Genomic DNA, 18,458 nt, shown 5'->3' on the forward strand with positions numbered 1-18,458 from the left:
GATGTTGGACACCACCTTGTGTTTGTTGTTTAAAATGCAACATTAATGGCAAAATGGTCAATCCCTATTAAATAATAAATATTAAAATAAATCAAAATACAAGAAATACGTAATATAATTGGTTACTTTTTGTCTGACCACCAAACACAAATTTACCTACTTCACCACCTTAGTCTACGCCTCTTTTGTGATTCTAAAATATTTGGAGTTAGAGCTTGCATAAAAAATCACTTGTGTCATTTTGTTTTTTGCAATGACAATATGGTTTTTTGGTGTAACTCCATCTTAGGAAGCAAAAGCAATTGCACTTCCCACAGCTATAAATTAGAATTCAAATATGCACTTACATCAAATCACCTTTGAGCTCGATGGCTAACAGGTTGTGGACTGTCTCAATGCAAGTTATTTCATGAATGATGAGTCTGAATATATCATCACGAGCTGCACAAAGAAGTTGAATCATTTTCAAAATTATTAAGTTGTAAACAAGTCAATCAAGTTGTCGATTGTTTAGCAAGGAAGTCTAAATTTTATGTTAGTTAAATGCTTTTTTATTTTTCAAGTGTAATAAATGCTTCTCTTCTTCTTCTTCTTCTGGTTTAAATGATTCTCTTCTAATATTGTAATCAACAGTATAAGCATTAATGAATTTTATATATCAGTCATCAGATATAATAAATATTTATTTTATTTAAAAAATACATAATTGTATTTAATATATATGATTTTAATCAATAAATATTTTGAAAAAATAAACAAAAATATAGATTGTTAATTGAAACATAATGGAAACGCGTTCTTATTCAACTGATATATAGTATATGTACATTAATTACTTTCTTTTCTTATAAAAAGTTATAAAATCTGTGACCATTTGATCAAGGAGTCTAACTTTTAATAAGAAAGGATATCTGAATTATTATAAATCTTTTTATATTATCTTTAATTTGATAAAAAAAAGGTCAAACTAATTGAGGAATAAATCAATCAATCAAGTGAAAAATCTAAATCTTTCCTTCCCACAAAAACACTGCCTCATTGATAATCTCATCTATCAAACAAAAAATATCATATACTGTTTATATTTTTAGAATATTAAGTACATTTAATATTTTATTAAATATTTTCTTTATCGTATATTAAAAACCAATAAAAAAATACTATCGTCAAAGGATACATTATTAATTGTTTTGGTAGAAAGACAAATTAATCTCCTCTTTCCCACTTTACTTTTTTTCCTATATTTTTTTATTTAAAAAAACAATTTTAATAGTAATTGAAGAAGAAGAAAAAAGTGGAGGATTTGCGTAACTCATTAGAACGAGATCACTGGAGTTGCGTACTTGCGTTACATAAAGGATACGAATACATACAAAGATTTACAACAAAGCAAATGAAATCTTCTCTTTGATTGTGTCTTTGCGCGCTGACAGTCATATAAACACACACAATACCCATCTTCTTTATTTTCCAAGATTCTCCAAGAATCCAAACAGCTAGCGATGGCGAATGCTGATTCTTCTTCTTCTTCCCGCTACCGCAGCGTTTTGAACTTAAGAAGAAAAGCACACATATACGCACTCGTTGTCCTTCTCTGCATCACCTCCTACCTCCTCGCCGTCTTTCACCGAGGATCGCGCCTCACCACCGCCCTCTCCCTCTCCGCACCGTGCAACCACTTCAGCGCCGAGTCTTCTAAAACCTTCCCTCGGTGCAGCGCCAACTTCAGCGAGTACACGCCGTGCCATGACCCGCAAAGGTCCCTGAGGTACAAACGTAGCAGAAAGATATACAAAGAAAGGCACTGTCCCGAAGAGCCCTTGAAGTGTAGGGTACCTGCCCCCCACGGCTACCGGAACCCCTTCCCCTGGCCGGCGAGTAGAGACCGCGCGTGGTTCGCTAACGTCCCCCACCGTGAGCTCACCGTGGAGAAGGCCGTGCAGAACTGGATACGCTCCGACGGCGACCGCTTCGTCTTCCCCGGCGGCGGAACCACCTTCCCCAACGGCGCTGACGCCTACATTGAGGATATCGGAATGTTGATTAATCTTAAAGATGGCTCTATTCGGACTGCTCTCGATACTGGCTGTGGGGTAACCCTTCTTCTCTTCTCTTTCTCCTTACAAAAATATTTATTTAACTTAATAGTAATTATTATTATTATTTAAAATTTTGATATGTAAAAGATTTTTTTTACGTTACTACAAATCAATAGTTTAACGGCTGTTTCACCGTGTCAGTGCAAAATGTACACGACGGATCAATCAAAATTTGTTATTAGTTATTAGAATATTTGCTGAGATAATTATTGTCCCGATTTGTAATTAGAAGAGTTTATTGTGAAATTCTTATCTCAATTTTTTTTAATGTCTGAAAAGTACTTTTTTTTATTGTGAAATATTTATCTGTGCCAATGGAGTCAAACCTTAATTTTCATCAAAGTTTTCTCGTGATTTGTTGTAAATGGTTGTGAATTTCTTGTTGTGAATAGTTGAGTTGGCTGATTTGATTTTTAATAATGAAGTCAAGCAGTTTTTGAAAAAATAATGCAGTTGCTTCGAAAATCTAAATGTAAAGTTAGGACTGAGATGACATTTGGTTTCGGTGTTTCCTTCCATTCGTCTCTGGTTGGAGATGTAGCACTACACTTGAACACATACTAGTGTTTTATTTCTCCACCTAGCTAAATCCTTCACCTCAATAAAATTGAATAAAAATAACATCTTTTATTTTAGTTGTAATATTATTTCTATTATTGAGAGTATTTAAAACACTCTCAATAATTAAATAATATCTCATTTAAAATAAGAAATATCATGTTTCCCTAATTTTATTGAGATGAAGGCTTGATGCATATGGACAAATAAAATATTTTAAATATATTAAGTGTAGTGTTACATCTTCAACTAGAGATGTGGGAATGCATGAAAAAGAATACCTTTTATTTTATTCTTGAAGTATAAATGTGAGTGAAATTCTGCGTAAATTAAATATCATATAAGTGAAGAGAAGATACTTGAATTGAGTGAAATTCTGTTTAAGTTAAATATCATATAAGTGAAGAGAAGATAATTGAATTTAAAGTTTTGAGTTAAAATATAATATTAAGTTAAATATCGACTAAAATTAAGGAAATGTATTTGTTTTTCAAATGGGAGTTAGATAAAATAGAAGAATTGTAACGGCTTGCTTTGTCTATTGTCCTAATTGAATTATCCATATTAAATTCTGGAGAAAACTTTTCAATGGTTCAGTTTATTAGTATATTGAATTTTAATTTGATTTGTATCCGCTGGCCTTGTGTTTGCAAATAATAAGTATGATTGTTTTTTTTTACTGAATAAGCATGATGTTATGAAACATATATATAGTGAAAAAATAATGTAAGAAATTAAGAATATTATTTTACACTAAAACAAGAATAAATAGTGTAGTTTTTTTATAATAAAAGAATATATATAGTTTTAAATTTTTTTATATTATCATCTTATTATAAATTGATATAAATTAAGTTTATTAACTTTTAAAATAATTATTTTAAATTTTTTTAATCCAAATCCTGCATTTTTCGGAGAAAACAAATATATATAATTCCATATTATAAATCTAAATACTTAAACAAGCTTTTAAAAATTTATACTCTTTCTTAATAAGTTACATGACCTCTTCAACATAAATAGTTCACATTCTTCTTCTTCTTCTCATATACATATTAAAATTATTTAAATTTAACAAATTCGTGTATTACATGATTACTTTACCAATCAATACTACTATATTTATGAAACTTTGTGTGCAGGTTGCTAGTTGGGGAGCCTATCTTCTATCACGCAATATCCTAACATTGTCAATTGCTCCAAGGGATACCCACGAAGCACAAGTTCAATTTGCTCTTGAGCGAGGTGTTCCTGCATTCATTGGAATCCTAGCCACCAAGAGGCTTCCTTTCCCTTCCAGGGCTTTTGACATCTCCCATTGCTCTCGCTGCCTCATCCCATGGGCTGAATATGGTATACTATATGCCATATACACTAATATTCTTATTTATCACACCACAAACTATACTTGAGACCTTTAATGATTTTAAGTAGTAACTTGTATAGAAAATTATTCTTTTTCACTTAATTGTTGAAACAGATGGGATTTTTCTTAACGAAGTGGATCGATTTCTACGCCCTGGTGGGTATTGGATTCTATCTGGGCCACCAATCAATTGGAAGAAATACTGGAAAGGGTGGCAGAGAAAAAAGGAGGAACTGAACGAAGAGCAGACCAAAATTGAGAAGGTAGCCAAAAGCCTTTGTTGGAACAAGCTAGTCGAGAAGGACGATATTGCCATCTGGCAGAAACCAAAAAACCATTTAGATTGCAAGGCCAATCATAAACTCACCCAAAACAGATCATTCTGCAATGCACAAAATGACCCTGACAAGGCCTGGTAATTTGTTCAATCTCCTTGCATGCATGTCTTCTGTTCATTCTTAATGTGTCAAGTTTTTTCCATTTGTTTTTATAAATATTTTGGTCACCTTTCAGGTACACCAATATGCAAACATGTCTGAGTCCTGTTCCTGTAGTGTCTAGCAAAGAAGAAACTGCTGGTGGGGTAGTGGACAATTGGCCAAAGAGATTAAAATCCATCCCACCAAGGATTTATAAGGGTACCATAGAAGGGGTTACAGCCGAAACTTATTCAAAAAATTATGAGCTGTGGAAGAAAAGGGTATCACATTATAAGACAGTGAACAATCTACTAGGAACTGAGAGATACCGCAATCTTTTGGATATGAATGCCTACTTGGGTGGATTTGCCGCTGCACTAATTGAGGACCCTGTTTGGGTCATGAACGTGGTTCCTGTTCAGGCTAAGGTTAACACACTTGGAGCCATATATGAACGAGGCTTGATTGGAATATATCATGACTGGTTAGCACCATATAATAATACCTTGTCCCATGTTGGATGAATCTATCTGTTTCTAATATGCTTAATGAGTTGCTTGGTTCTCTTGCAGGTGTGAAGCAATGTCTACTTATCCTAGAACTTATGATCTAATTCATGCTGATTCAGTGTTCAGCCTTTACAGTAACAGGTAACATATTGGTCTACATATGTTGAATTTTATATGTTACTTCAATGTGTAAAACTCTCTTGTTCTTATTGATGTTAAGAAAGCAAACTAATGGTGATTATGTGTTGTAGATGTGAATTGGAAGACATTCTGCTAGAAATGGATAGGATTCTTAGACCTGAAGGATGTGTTATCATCCGAGATGATGCTGACATATTGGTAAAAGTAAAGAGCATCGTCAATGGATTGGAATGGGATAGTATAATTGTAGACCATGAAGATGGGCCTCTTCAAAGGGAGAAACTTCTATTTGCTATGAAGAAGTATTGGACGGCTCCAGCAGCTTCTGAGAAGACTAATTAATTTTATTTTTTGTTGTTAATTTTTCTCTTTTACTGCTTTAGGTTTCCTTTTTTTTCAATATATTCCTTTGTCTTTTTAACTTACATTTTTTTTTTGAGGGTAGGGGGTACATGCAATGCAATCATTTTCACTGTAACTGTGCAGAACACCGAGTCCAGGTATATTGTTATGTTACGTGAAATTGTGATATTACTTGGACAGTAAAAGAGGCATTAACTGCCTAATAATCCTTGAGGACGTGATTTTTAGCGGCTTTGTCTGGTGATTAACACCTAGAGAAAACGATGATAACAAACGGAGTTAACAGTTTTCACAAAACAATTTGAGAAAAATTACAGCCTGGTTTAAGAAAATATTATTTTATTTTTTTCATAAATATTTACAAAAATATAATTTTATGCTCACTTTTTTTTATTTTAAAAAATATGTAAAAATAGTTTTAAAATATATTTTAAAAGGAATTTACTAATGTATAACAAGTAGTCAACTCCAAAAACATTTGTTAACGTATATTTACTTATTTTTTGATTGAAGTACATTAGTAAACTATAATTATAATATGAATATATTTTAACATAATATCTTATTATTATTTACTAACATATTCTAATTAAAAAATAAATAACAATAAGTGTTTTTTTTATCCGCCTAAGAAATAAAATTCATTAAACTAGATACGAGAAGTACCATAAATTACAAGTGGCAATAAGTGTGTATTATTAATTTTTTAAAAACCAAACTAGATTTTAACCCGTGATAAGATAAACAGAATTTGTGAGATTTTTTGTTTTTATTTTTAGTATGCTTTATGTGATTTATAGACATACATATCTCGTTTCTTGATTTGTTTTGCGAAGGATTTAACTAAGACACGAGCAATTTATAAAATGCAAAGGTGATCTTTATTCAACCAAGCCACAGTACCTTATGAGTCGATAATTTTATTTTAAAGTACTACAAATATATTTAATCTTAAAAAAAAACAGTAGAATAAATTACATTTATTTAAAATTAAAGAAATTGTTTAACAATTTTTTATCATTACAACATATGATTTGAGAATGGTTTATTTAAAAGAGTTATCTATATAAATAATAAATAATCGTTGTTTAATTTATTTTTATCAAGCAAAGAATTAATTTTCATTTTTAAAACTTAATGTGACTCAAATTAAACATTTATTTTATCAATTTTAATATTAAAATAAAAATTTTAAATTTATGAAACATTATAAAGCTTGTAAATTTAAAATAAAAAACTGTTAATCATATATTATAAATACTTTAAAATTTCTAAAAATTACTCATAAATCTTGCATTTATAGCAACCTCTCTTGTAGGGATATTTCTAATGAGAGAAGTGTTAATAATAATAAGCACACTCCTTCAAATACAATATCTGTGACAGCGAAACAAAAAATACAATATTTGTGTAATTTTTTAAAAATAATATTATTTTGTGTAAAAAAAATTATTAAAATTTTAATGAAAAACGGTGCAACTATGCGTTTTATCTGCTAATATCCGAAGAGGAGCAGAATCATCTTCTCCATCGTGTTAGTATTTGCAGAGTTGTTATTTCCCTTTGTTTTGCTTCTTCGCACTCAGGGATAGAAGCAGCTCCAATCCAAATCATGTGTTTTCGCAACTAATTATAACTCTGCATTCGAATGAATCCAACTACAAATCACGGCTCTGGATAGCTACCGGTAAGGGTTGTTTGCACTGCAATCACCATAACCTCAGCAGAATTTGTAATGAACATGATCGATAATGAATCATCATTCAGAAAAAACTCTAGTGTTTGCCTTTGCTTTTTATTTATTGGATTGCAATTCTAATAGTGAAATTGAACGTGTCATTGTGCAAATTGCAGATTGAAACCAGGTGGGTTTGAAACATTATTTGTGGATTTGGCATGAACTTAGTTTTCATCGTAGTTGGGTCTATTTTATGATTCATATTTTTTTATGAGCTAAGTAAGTTAAATTAAGAATAAACATATGCACTTTTTAGTGTGTGTGTGTGTGTGTTTGTATCTCCGGTTAATCCAACCGAACTTAGTACACTTTCATAGTGTCATCCAATCAATATATCTGTCATGTATGGTAAGTTGGTTGACTCTTATAAAAATCATGCCGAATTTGATTTCTTATTGGTTGATTAGTTGATAATGCGTGCCTATTAAACACTTAAATTAATTTGCTTATTTCTCCCAATTTGGTGAAGGTTTTTAATAATGGATGGGGATCAAAATGAGTTTGGTTCTGTGCATGAAGGGAATGTTGATATTGGACCTCAGACGTCGAATAACTTGGAGTTGAATGTGGAGCAGAACTGTTGCAGCCCAAATGTTGCTCGTGCTAGTGACTCTCAATCCTGTCCTCCTGCAGCAAATGTACTTAGCTGCGATACTGTGTTGGGAATTGGTACGGAATTTGAGTCCAATGATCATGCATACAGATTCTATAACAAGTATGCCAGATTGTTGGGTTTCAATGTTAGAAAAGATTGGATAAATAGGAGTAAGGTGCATGGTCAGGTGGTGTCTAGGAAGTTTACCTGCTCCCAAGAGGGATGGAAAGACAAAAGAGATGCTAATGTGAAGAAACATCGGAAGGAAACAAGATCTGGCTGCTTGGCACATATGATCGTCAATCGGCAACCAGATGGTAAATACCAGGTCACCCTTTTGAATCACAACATAATCATGACAATATAAACTCAAACTCTAATAGTGCTAGCATGTTAAACTTGCAAAATGAATTTAGTGTTGCTCAAGCTGTGGAAGCTGACTCAAACAACAGTTTGGGACCTAAATCAAAGTCTGCACTAGATATGTTGAATAAAAAAATAAGTACCCATTAATCTCTTGATCTACTTTCAATGAATTATGATAATTCATTCTGTGGGGGAAAGAGATATGGGGAAAGGAGAAGCAGGGTGTGTTTGCTTGGTTACTTCCAAAGGCAGCACTTCGAAAATCCAACATTTTTTTATGCCATACAGCTTGATGTTGAAGACAAGGTTAGCAATCTTTTTTGGGCTGATGACAATATGGTGGTGGATTATGACCATTTTGGTGATGTAATTTGTTTGGATACAACTTGCAGAACAAACAAAGATCTTCGGCCATTTGTACAGTTTTTAGGTGTTAACCATCACAAACAAGTATTAATCTTTGCTGCTGCTTTTCTGTATGATGATTCTACTGAATCATTTAATTGGCTATTCCAAACTTTCATTAATGCAATGTCTGGCTAAAAGCCAAAGGCCATTCTCACAGAACAAGAAGCTGTAATTATTGAAGCAGTCAATACGGTTTTATCTGACACAAACCATTGTACATGTGTGTGGCAGTTGTATGAGAACACTTTGAAATACCTCAGCCATGTCGTTAAGGATGCTGAATCTTTTGCAAACGATCTAAGGAGAAGTATTTATGATCCCAAGGATGAAGAATTTACTCGTGCTTGGGAGGCTATGCTGGAGAAGTATAACCTCCAGCAAAATGAATGGCTGAGATGGATTTATAGAGAAAGAGAAATGGGCTGTTGTCTTTGGTCAGAATACATTTTTTGTGGACATCAAAGGCTTTCATTTAGGTGAGATTTTGTCTCACAAATTTAGAAGTTATCTAAATCACGACCTTGATGTGCTTCAATTTTTTAAGCATTTTGAAAGGGTAGTAGATGAGCAGCGTTATAAAGAAATAGAAGCTAGTGAGGAAAATGAGCAGGTGTTTGCCAAGGCTAATGGGTAATGTGGTTTTGTTGAAGCATGCAAGTGATATTTATACTCCAAGAGCATTTGAAGTATTTCAGGGAGCATATGAGAAATCTTTAAATGTTCTTGTTAACCAACACAGTAGAAATCGATCATTGATTGAGAGTACAAAGCAAATACATTTGGGCATACTAGACAATACAATGTCACCTTCAATTCTTCTGATGATACAGTTGTCTGCAGTTGTATGAAGTTTGAGCGGGTTGGTTGTCTGTGTAGCCATGCACTAAAAGTTCTTGATCATACAAACATAAAAGTAGTTCCATCTCAGTACATCTTGGATAGATGGACAGGAGATGCAAGGTTGGGAAATCTTAGGGAGATTAAGCAACTAACAATGCAAGGTAATCCTAACATGGTTGTCGCAAGCTGTTACAAAGATTTGTGCCACAGACTGCTCAAGTTATCGGTAAGAGCCTCTGAATCTATGGAGGCTTACCAATTTTCTGCAAGGCAACTTGATGAAGTGATGGTAGGAGTGGAGAAAATCTTGGCATTAAAAGCTGAGGAAGGTCAAGTTATCACCTCAAGTAATATTGATGCAAATGCTTCAGAAAATGAGCCTGCAGAGATCTTTCTGAATGGACATGCAATTGAGGATCAGGATGAAAGTAACAGAGCAAATGGAGGAAAAGACAGGAGAGCTACATCAGATAGGGGATATCTAACAACCATGACTTTTAATGGAGCTGATTCTGATAGGATTTTGAATGTAGAAGTATCTCCACCAAATACCGTTGTGTGCATTTCAAGCCCCTCATCTGCATATGTTTCATCTCATTCTGCATCACCAAATCCCATTCTGCAGGTCATCTTTTATCATTTATCAGATATGATAGTATATTTTGTGATCATATTATTTGTTTGCAGTTATCAGCAAACATAATGCTCATAACTTTTAAAAGAATATATTCTCTCTCTCTCTCTCTATATATATATATATGTGTGTGTGTGTGTGTGTGTGTGTGTGTGTGTGTGTGTGTGTGTGTGTGTGTGTGTGTGTGTGTTTGTGTACACAAAAGAGAATTTGTTGATTTTCTCATTTGTGGTACAGGGTATGTACAGTTTTGAAGCCAATCAAGTGGTTCACTGTATGTATGAACAGACTAATCATGTGCTGGACCATCAATCTAATTCTAACACGTTACAACCGCCAAACATCTTTTCTAACCAACAGGATTGTCCTGGTCAATCTCAACTATTGCAGGTGTTTATTTTTCCAGCCATCAAGTGTTTTGATTATATGTGGAATATGCATCTGTGTATAACATGTTAAGAAATTTTTACTTAGGAGCCTATAATCCAGAGCACATACCATGCGTCCATGCCCTGCAATAATCAGATGCGACAGGTAAACATTTCTTGGTCATAAACCACCACCACCCCTGAAAAAAAAAAGATTTTTGGTGGGTGGATTCATATCAGCTAACTTTCAAAATCTTCTTTGTGTATATTGGTTGTAGGGGATAGATCTTGACATCCAAAATCCACATTCCTCTTCATTCTTGCTGTATGACCATAGATACAGAAGTTCCGAGTCTGCATGAAGTACAAGGGTAAAACATGGTTAAATCATTTTCCTCTAATACGCTTTTGGTAGTGCCAATATTTTTGCTTTACAGTGGGGATTATTCTAGTCATAAGCATTGAAAACAGAGTCATCCTTCTTTTTTTGTAAATAACCAAATATTCATCATCCGATATTGTGTAGCTCATATGAACATTACATAATTGAATGCGATGGCTACACAACTTTTTGGAATGAAAGCTAACATATCTACAAATACATTCATATATATATATATATATATATATATATATATATATATATATATATATATATGTATGTATATAATGAGAATAATTATTATTTTAATAATGTAAGAATTATAAATCTAGACTATATAACTGATATACGAATGGATAAGATTAAAAGTTAGTTAGTAGCGACATGATCATTTAAAAAAGTTGCATGCTTTCATCTTTTTAAGGATGACAATTTAAACAAGATATATCTATTTATATTTATTGTTCTTATTTGTCACTGTAGCTTATAACATGAGCACATGTCTTTGATATTTTAAGAGATACAAATTCAACGGTGGGACATTGTGCCGAAATTTGGGACTCTGTCCAAATATAGGTCATTTGTTCATGATCTTGTGTCTGTAGTCTATTCTACATCTCTCCTAAATTAGTAAGGAGATAGTTGGCCAAAATTTTCTTGGAAACCATGAACTTTCTGATTATTTACCCCCTCCCCTCTTTTAAGAAATTTGATATTGTCAAGCAATGGGTGTCTCCGATCTCCATGCCTCAGTTTGCCCGATTGTATTTTAACGAGATTCATCAACGCAGCTGTTCTTTTAGAATAATTAGTATAGTATAAATTGTATATTTTGATTTTTCTTGCTTCCACACAACTTATTTGTGTTAAATATCATTTGACTACTTTATAGTTCTACCGTACACTTCCTTTATTTAGTTTTATTGACTTCCTGTTGAAGAATTTTCCTATCGTTAAGCTACATTCATTGACTCGTCGGCTTATTGTGTCTTTTCATAATGTTCCCATTTGCTGGCTTTTCATTAATGTGCTAGACAAAATGTCAGAACTAAACGGTAAACTTGGATTTGTAAAGTGATCCAAACTTGCATGCTCACATGATCGCCAGAAGTTGCTCAGAATTTTTTATCCTAAAATAAATAAATAAAAAAACAAAATATAAACACAAACAAGGTATTAACACTTTAGTTGCTTGAGGGCTTCCCATGAGTTGGGACTGGGAGGCTGGCTATTTTTAGAGGAGCAAGATGGTATTATGCCTGTCTTCGGCATCCTTGAAATGATGGGATCATTATTAGCCGAAACATATGTTTGGGAAGGAGAAAATAAAGATGTACCTTTCTATTTATTATTCTGGTAGCCAGTAATTTAAATATTTTCAATCGCTAAGTGTTGTCCATATGAAAAATTCAAGGCAATATTTATTCAAAGTGAGCAAAGAGAACTTATAAGTTATAATTCTTACGCAAACATAAGAAAATATTAAAATAATTTAAACAATATTTTCTTCTGATTTCATTTTATTGCATTTCAAAATTTTAATTATAGGGTGTATAACTATAAACACCGACTGGTGCAATAACTACTCGAGGATAACCCGCGCGTCCATGCTTATACTTGTACAATTAATGTATGCAGGTCATTTGACAACCGGCCAAGCAGCTTTATTCAAACCACGACATAGGTTTTATGTTTTAGTTTTTGTTTGACACTGAGATTACTGAAAAGAAAAATGATATAAAACATATTTTAAAATATATTTTTATTATTAGATAAAAATTATATAACTTTCATTATGCATTTCTCACTTTTGTATTCAATAAATTTTATTCAAGAATAACAATATATTAAAAATACATTTCTATTTTCTATTGTTAGAAAAGTTTAGAGTAAACGTTTTAAATCTTTCATCTTCTTTTGCAGTCTTACACAAAAGTTAGCTCGCCAGATTATCCAGACATTAAATTCCACGCGTCTACTATGGATGCACAAGTGAAAATACATACATAACTGTCTGTCAGTTTTTATATATGATCCCAATCTATAAATACTCCTACTATGAAGTAAAACCTTGATATGAGACGGTTAGATCTTTTTCACTAAGTAAGGAATTCTTATGATCGATTCACTGACTTAAGATATAGACACCCGGTTAATTTGATTTTTTTTTTACCAGACAATCCAATCAAATAATGTGTTAAATTATACCTTTCATCTCTTCTCTTTATTTAAAGTTCTAGTTCAACCATTTTTTTATATTTTAATTTGATTTTTCGATTATATTTTTTTTACTACACCTTTTTGTTTTATAATTATGATATTTTTTTAACAGACACTAAAACCAATTAATTGATAAAAAAAATAAATCAAAATCAAAGAAAGAAAGGAATAAAAGGTCACAGTAATACAAAAAATTAGGGACTAAACTAAAATATTGAATAAACACTAAGATAAAAAGTACACTGAATAGTATATATGTGTGTGTTACAAAAATTATTACATACTCGTTTGCTTAAAAAATAGTGCATTGTAAAATAATTAAAAATATAATTTTTTTGTTATATAAAATAAAAAAATTAAGTATATAATATTAAATAAAAATGTTCCATTTTTTCCCTATAAGATGTGACATAATCTTTGTTCTTGTTCTAATTTACTTTTTTTTAGTCTTATTTATAAGATGCTTTTAATTTTTTATTATATATTTTGTTATATGAAGAAATTTTTTAAATACAATTTCTTTGTGGAAATTTTTTTCTCTTACTACAGTCTTACTGGTGCAGTTATATTACACCCAATTTTATAAATACATAAACGACTGCTTTGAAGGTAATGCATGATATATACTATACTGTAATGTGCAGTAAATTGTCACCATAACAAATTGATTAAGACAAAGTTATTTACAGGAGGGTCGGTGAAAAAGAAGAAAATGGGAATTGCGAGTGAAGAAGAAGGTGTTAATAAAAGCGCGTGAAGTTAAACCCGAAACAGAATGAGACGTCCAAATCTCCGACACTCTCTCTAAGTCTAACTACAAAATCCTAGTATTCCACAGAACTTCTTCAGCTACTTCCATTTTCATTCTCTTTCTCTTTCTCTAACTAAACTAAACTCATTTCACTTCTCTCTCCACCAATGACTTGAGAAATGGGTTTTCTCCGGCGAATTTTCGGCGCCAAAAAACCATCCGATTCCAAATCCGCCAAGAAAAGATGGACCTTCCTCAAACACACCGTCAGGAACAAGTCACTCCCGCCGCCACCGCCACCCTCCGCCGTCACTTACTTTGATTCCTCAACTCCCTTGGACGCCAACAAGCATGCCATCGCCGTCGCCGCCGCCACCGCCGCCGTAGCAGAGGCTGCTCTCGCCGCCGCCCACGCTGCTGCGGAGGTTGTCAGACTCACAAGCGGAGGCGTCTCCGCCACAAGCACCAGGCCCGCCGCTATGGCGGCGCGTGTTGGCAACCTTGAAACCGCCGCCGTTAGGATACAATCGGCGTTCCGTGGTTACTTGGTAAGTGAAAAAAAATACTAAAATCTATAAATTTGCCTTTTTTTCACAATTTACGATAATTAATGATGTCCTTGGAATCATGATCATCCTTGTTTCCGAGGGTTTTTTTTTTCTGTTTCAGTTTTTTTTAAAAAAAAAAAACAAATTCTTCCATGGTTAGGTAATTTCAAATGTGTTGACTATTTTTTTAAAAAAATTCTTGTTGAAATGGAATTATTTTTTCTACGGATTTTCTCGGGAATCAAACGGTGGTCAAATATTGCTTCTTTTTCAACAGAGAGATTTTTTATTTTTATTTTAAAATTATTTTTCGCACTGTAAGCAACCTGTTCCGTGGACATAGGTGTTGGTCCCCTTCCACCACCGCCCCCACACCTTTGCTTCCTTCCAAAATAGTGAAATTTACATGAATTAATTTTTAAATAATTATTTAAAGACTTTTTATTTTATTTTATTATAGTAAGATTCTGGAATGTGTTTGTTCTCTCTGTCTTCTGGAGTTGGATACTGCTTCTGAGTGCTGACAATTTGCTATATGTATATCATGTCATAAGATTCAAACTAGAGATTCCTTTTATTTTCCTATCCTAAGTTTTTCGATACACAATTTACGTTTGACTAATTATTTTCCTATCTCTCGTTGCATCACGTAATCCTTTCTCTTAAATTATTAAAATTATTTACGAGTATCGTTATCCTATTCGGTTTAGAGAATTATTGTTACCTCTTCTTATCACGTGCTAGTGTGCTACATTATATTTAATTCATTGCTTTTCAGTCATTTCTGCCATGAGTTCTTGAGTTCCTTATTCTACCTTATCTCATAAACTTTGGCTCTACATTACAAGAAAGTCGTAATTTCCATCAGAAAATGTTGCACTCTAGTCTCTACTCAATAATAATTTTTCTAATTTATTAGTTTGATTGACAAAAACGAATGATGTTTTAGATAATTTTTTTAATTAATTAGGAATAACATAGGAAGGGAAAATAGAGACTCCTAAGTAGCCTACTCCTAACAAGGCTCAATTTTTAATTTTTAGAGAAAAAGTGCCTTTTTTGGAATTTGAGTGTGTAGGAATTGCAGGACTTTGTGGGGATTGAAAAGAGGAAAATAGGACGTGTGTGAGTAGAATAAGAGAACCCCACACATAGTTGGTGAATGGTGAGGTTATGATAGTTACCTTTGCAGGAGGCAAAGTAGAATGGCCCTGCGCGCAAAAACCATCAAAGGTTAGTGGCCCTGTGCCAGCCAATCTTCAACCACATCTAAGGTCATGGCCCTAACTACTCATTGGTGGGGTTGCTATTACTCAATGTAATAGGAGAGAGACCAGCAAGTTGGTAACCTCTAATTTTGTTTTTTGGCTACGTATGAGGGGTGCATTTGTGATCAAGTCTTTGTCTTGCCAAATCAAAAGATGAAAATACCATTCCTTTGTGGGGAAAAAAGGGCCTTTTTCACCTTACTTAACATAAACACATTCTAACTTTAATGTGAAAGAAGTAACCCTTGTTAAGGCCACTAACCGACCATAATGCATTCTTTGTTTGAAAAGGTAAGAGAATGGAGCCAGATTACTATATTCATTGAACTAATGAACTTTAACTCTTTTACCCTTTTGCCTTTCTGCTGGTCATGCAAGCCAAACTAAAGGGCAAATGTAGCATATATAGGAAGCTTCAACGAATAACAGAAGAGTAATTAATGACCTTTATGCAACAAATTATTACAATAATTTCTCCGCAAGGATAATTTTTACACACAGAAAATATTAAAAAAGAAATAAAAAAAAAGAAGATACAATAAGTGATCTACTAAAAATAGAAAACAGACCGTTAGATTGAACAGTGAAATTTAGTTGGAAATTAAGAAAAGAACATCGTTATAGAATGGCTTTTCATCACGGTGTGTGTTCAATAGTGATTGAGTCTACCAGCCCCCCCTTCTGGATATTTCTCATTTATTATAGTATTGTAAGATTTCCTTGCTTGTACGTACTCAATATTTTATTTTATTTCGATATGTAGAAGGTCCTAAATTACAATATGATAGGAAATATTAATAATTGTTAAGAAAGTGTTTTTGGGTGAATTTGGAAGGCAAGGAGGGCATTGAGAGCGCTAAAAGCATTGGTGAAGTTGCAAGCATTGGTTAGGGGCCACATTGTGAGAAAGCAAAGTGCTGATATGCTGAGGCGCATGCAAACATTGGTGCGACTTCAGGCCCAGGCACGTGCAAGCCGTGCGCACTTGTCGGATCCTTCTTTCAACTTCAACTCTTCCCTTTCTCACTATCCTGTATGTAAAGTATTTTACAACTGTCATCATTCTTTTCTTTGTAATCTCTGGCTAACTTTTTAGTTTGAGGCTAACTTCTTAGAAAGCCTCCTCATTTTCTTCAAACATGCTTGTCACCTTTTAAAACGTTACTTTTTCATATGGTCTTCCTTTTCTGCTAAGAAATTACTTTCCACCTTGTAGTAGAAGCTAGCTGAGCCAGCGCAATGGCAAATTGCAATATATGATGGTGCCTAGTAAACTGTTTTAGTTTGACTTGTGATTGCCATTGAAATATATATATCTGTTTATTATTACTACTACTCAGCAAAGAATGACTCATCAACTATTAACTTGTATGATTTATTTATTTATTTATTATTATTTACTTACTTGTAGGTCCCTGAAGAATATGAACACCCACCTCGTGGCTTCAGTACAAAATTTGATGGATCTTCTATCCTTAAGGTACACGATTCTTCCCCATTGGGAGGAGCAGCCTATCCTTAGGAGAGGGCTCTCCTTAGGCTCTCAAGAAATGTTTTTATTTACAATTGATATTTTTTTAAAATTTAAAATATAATAACTACTTGATAAATAATATTAACTTCTTAGAAAAATATTTTTTTTTAAACTCCCTATCTTATTATGATTTTATTTCTTCTCATAAAAAGGGCTGCCTAAGAGCACATAGGTGTTTGAATCAGTCAAGTGTTGATATAACTTGAGCAAAACTTGACTAAAATGTGTAGGCAGTCTCAATCATTGAACTCCCAAGCAACAAAAGTTTTCAATTCTGTTCATTTCTGGGTCTTGGGGATGGTGTACCTCTCTTAATTCTCCCTACTTCAATTGCATTTTTCTCTCTTAAAACTTGCAGAGATGTAGTTCCAATGCCAATTCTAGGAACGTTGACTCAGAACGAGCCAGGTTTGATTCCAACTGGTTAAACCGTTGGATGGAATTAGATAACAAGAGCAGCCAAACTGGAGATGCTTCATTGAAAAATGGACGCCCTGATGATGATAAAAGTGACAAGATTCTCGAAGTGGATACTTGGAGGCCACACTTCAAGTCTCACCACAGTAGCAGCTCCTTCCAAGCAGCACATTATTATTTGAGTTCTGATTACAATAATGAGAACTTTGGAGCGGCACATGAGTCTCCATCAAAACGTTCAGCAAAGGCTCTAAACCAAAGCTTCTCATCAAGGGAGGTGTTGCAGCTAAGCTCATTGAAGTTTCACAAAGGAAAAGAAGAAGCAAGTTCAAGAACTGCTGACAATAGTCCACAAACATTTTCTGCCAATTCTAGAAATGGAAGTGGTGCAAGAAGAGGAGGAGGACCCTTTACACCTACCAGGAGTGAGTGTTCGTGGGGTTTCCTCAGTGGCTACCCAGGTCACCCCAATTACATGGCAAACACTGAATCTTTTAGGGCTAAGGTTAGATCACAAAGTGCACCAAGACAAAGGCTGGAGTTTGACAGATACGGTTCCACTAGGAGGCCTGTTCATTTGGTGGGGTCTAATTCAGACCATGATTCAGATTTAAGGAACAAAGTCTTACCTGCCTTTAACCAAATGAACAGAATTGGGAGTAGCAACTTAAGGTGACATTGAGTGTGTTATAAGACAATCCCCACTTTTTTCCACAAAAAGTAGAGACATATTATTTCATTTTGTTTGATTTTCCTGTGTGTGGCAGCAGTTGAGAATGTAATTATTTGTTTTTACATGTATTCTTATAGTCCATACACGATTGTTCTCATTGTTGACGTTTTCAGTGAGTGTGGATTTGTAAATCATGACTTGGTTTGACTGTTTGCTTAGTGGAGTGCATGTTTTTAATCATAACTTACATGGAACTAGCCC

General features: G+C 33.5%; 2 protein-coding genes and 1 pseudogene across 3 annotated transcripts; all 3 read left to right on the top strand.

Moving 5' to 3' along the window:
- The first annotated feature begins 1,351 nt into the window (after positions 1–1,351).
- Positions 1,352–5,556, top strand: LOC100778314 (probable methyltransferase PMT16). Its single transcript, XM_003555324.5, has 6 exons — positions 1,352–2,093; positions 3,800–4,010; positions 4,138–4,438; positions 4,537–4,926; positions 5,015–5,092; positions 5,203–5,556. Exons 1-6 carry the CDS (start codon positions 1,503–1,505, stop codon positions 5,432–5,434), a joined length of 1,803 nt encoding a protein of 600 aa, XP_003555372.1. The 5' UTR covers positions 1,352–1,502; the 3' UTR covers positions 5,435–5,556.
- A 1,391-nt stretch (positions 5,557–6,947) lies between these two features.
- On the top strand, positions 6,948–10,898 carry LOC102665513 (protein FAR1-RELATED SEQUENCE 7-like; annotated as a pseudogene).
- A 2,853-nt stretch (positions 10,899–13,751) lies between these two features.
- IQD66 (protein IQ-DOMAIN 66) lies at positions 13,752–18,451 on the top strand. 2 transcript variants are annotated; one of them, NM_001357641.1, is made up of 4 exons: positions 13,752–14,305; positions 16,409–16,606; positions 16,985–17,053; positions 17,466–18,451. In NM_001357641.1, the coding sequence occupies exons 1-4, from the start codon at positions 13,937–13,939 to the stop codon at positions 18,198–18,200; spliced, it is 1,371 nt and encodes a 456-aa protein (NP_001344570.1). In that variant the 5' UTR covers positions 13,752–13,936; the 3' UTR covers positions 18,201–18,451. The 2 variants fall into 2 exon arrangements, with proteins under 2 accessions (NP_001344570.1, XP_014628373.1); XM_014772887.3 differs by lacking the exon at positions 16,409–16,606 and having other exon boundaries at positions 13,773–14,305; positions 17,466–18,444.
- Positions 18,452–18,458: the final 7 nt, after the last annotated feature.

This window comes from Glycine max, chromosome 20, assembly GCF_000004515.6.
Source record: "Glycine max cultivar Williams 82 chromosome 20, Glycine_max_v4.0, whole genome shotgun sequence".
Lineage (NCBI taxonomy): Eukaryota > Viridiplantae > Streptophyta > Magnoliopsida > Fabales > Fabaceae > Glycine > Glycine max.

What these genes read in the sequence shown, in the direction of transcription:
- LOC100778314 (XM_003555324.5), top strand. Translation starts at nt 1,503, where the DNA reads ATGGCGAATGCTGATTCTTCTTCTTCTTCCCGCTACCGCAGCGTTTTG. An exon ending in ATTGGAATATATCATGACTG is followed by an intron (nt 4,927 to 5,014) that starts GTTAGCACCATA and finishes GTTCTCTTGCAG; the next exon opens with GTGTGAAGCAATGTCTACTT. An exon ending in TTCAGCCTTTACAGTAACAG is followed by an intron (nt 5,093 to 5,202) that starts GTAACATATTGG and finishes TATGTGTTGTAG; the next exon opens with ATGTGAATTGGAAGACATTC.
- IQD66 (NM_001357641.1), top strand. Translation starts at nt 13,937, where the DNA reads ATGGGTTTTCTCCGGCGAATTTTCGGCGCCAAAAAACCATCCGATTCC. An exon ending in CTTCCCTTTCTCACTATCCT is followed by an intron (nt 16,607 to 16,984) that starts GTATGTAAAGTA and finishes ACTTACTTGTAG; the next exon opens with GTCCCTGAAGAATATGAACA. An exon ending in ATGGATCTTCTATCCTTAAG is followed by an intron (nt 17,054 to 17,465) that starts GTACACGATTCT and finishes TAAAACTTGCAG; the next exon opens with AGATGTAGTTCCAATGCCAA.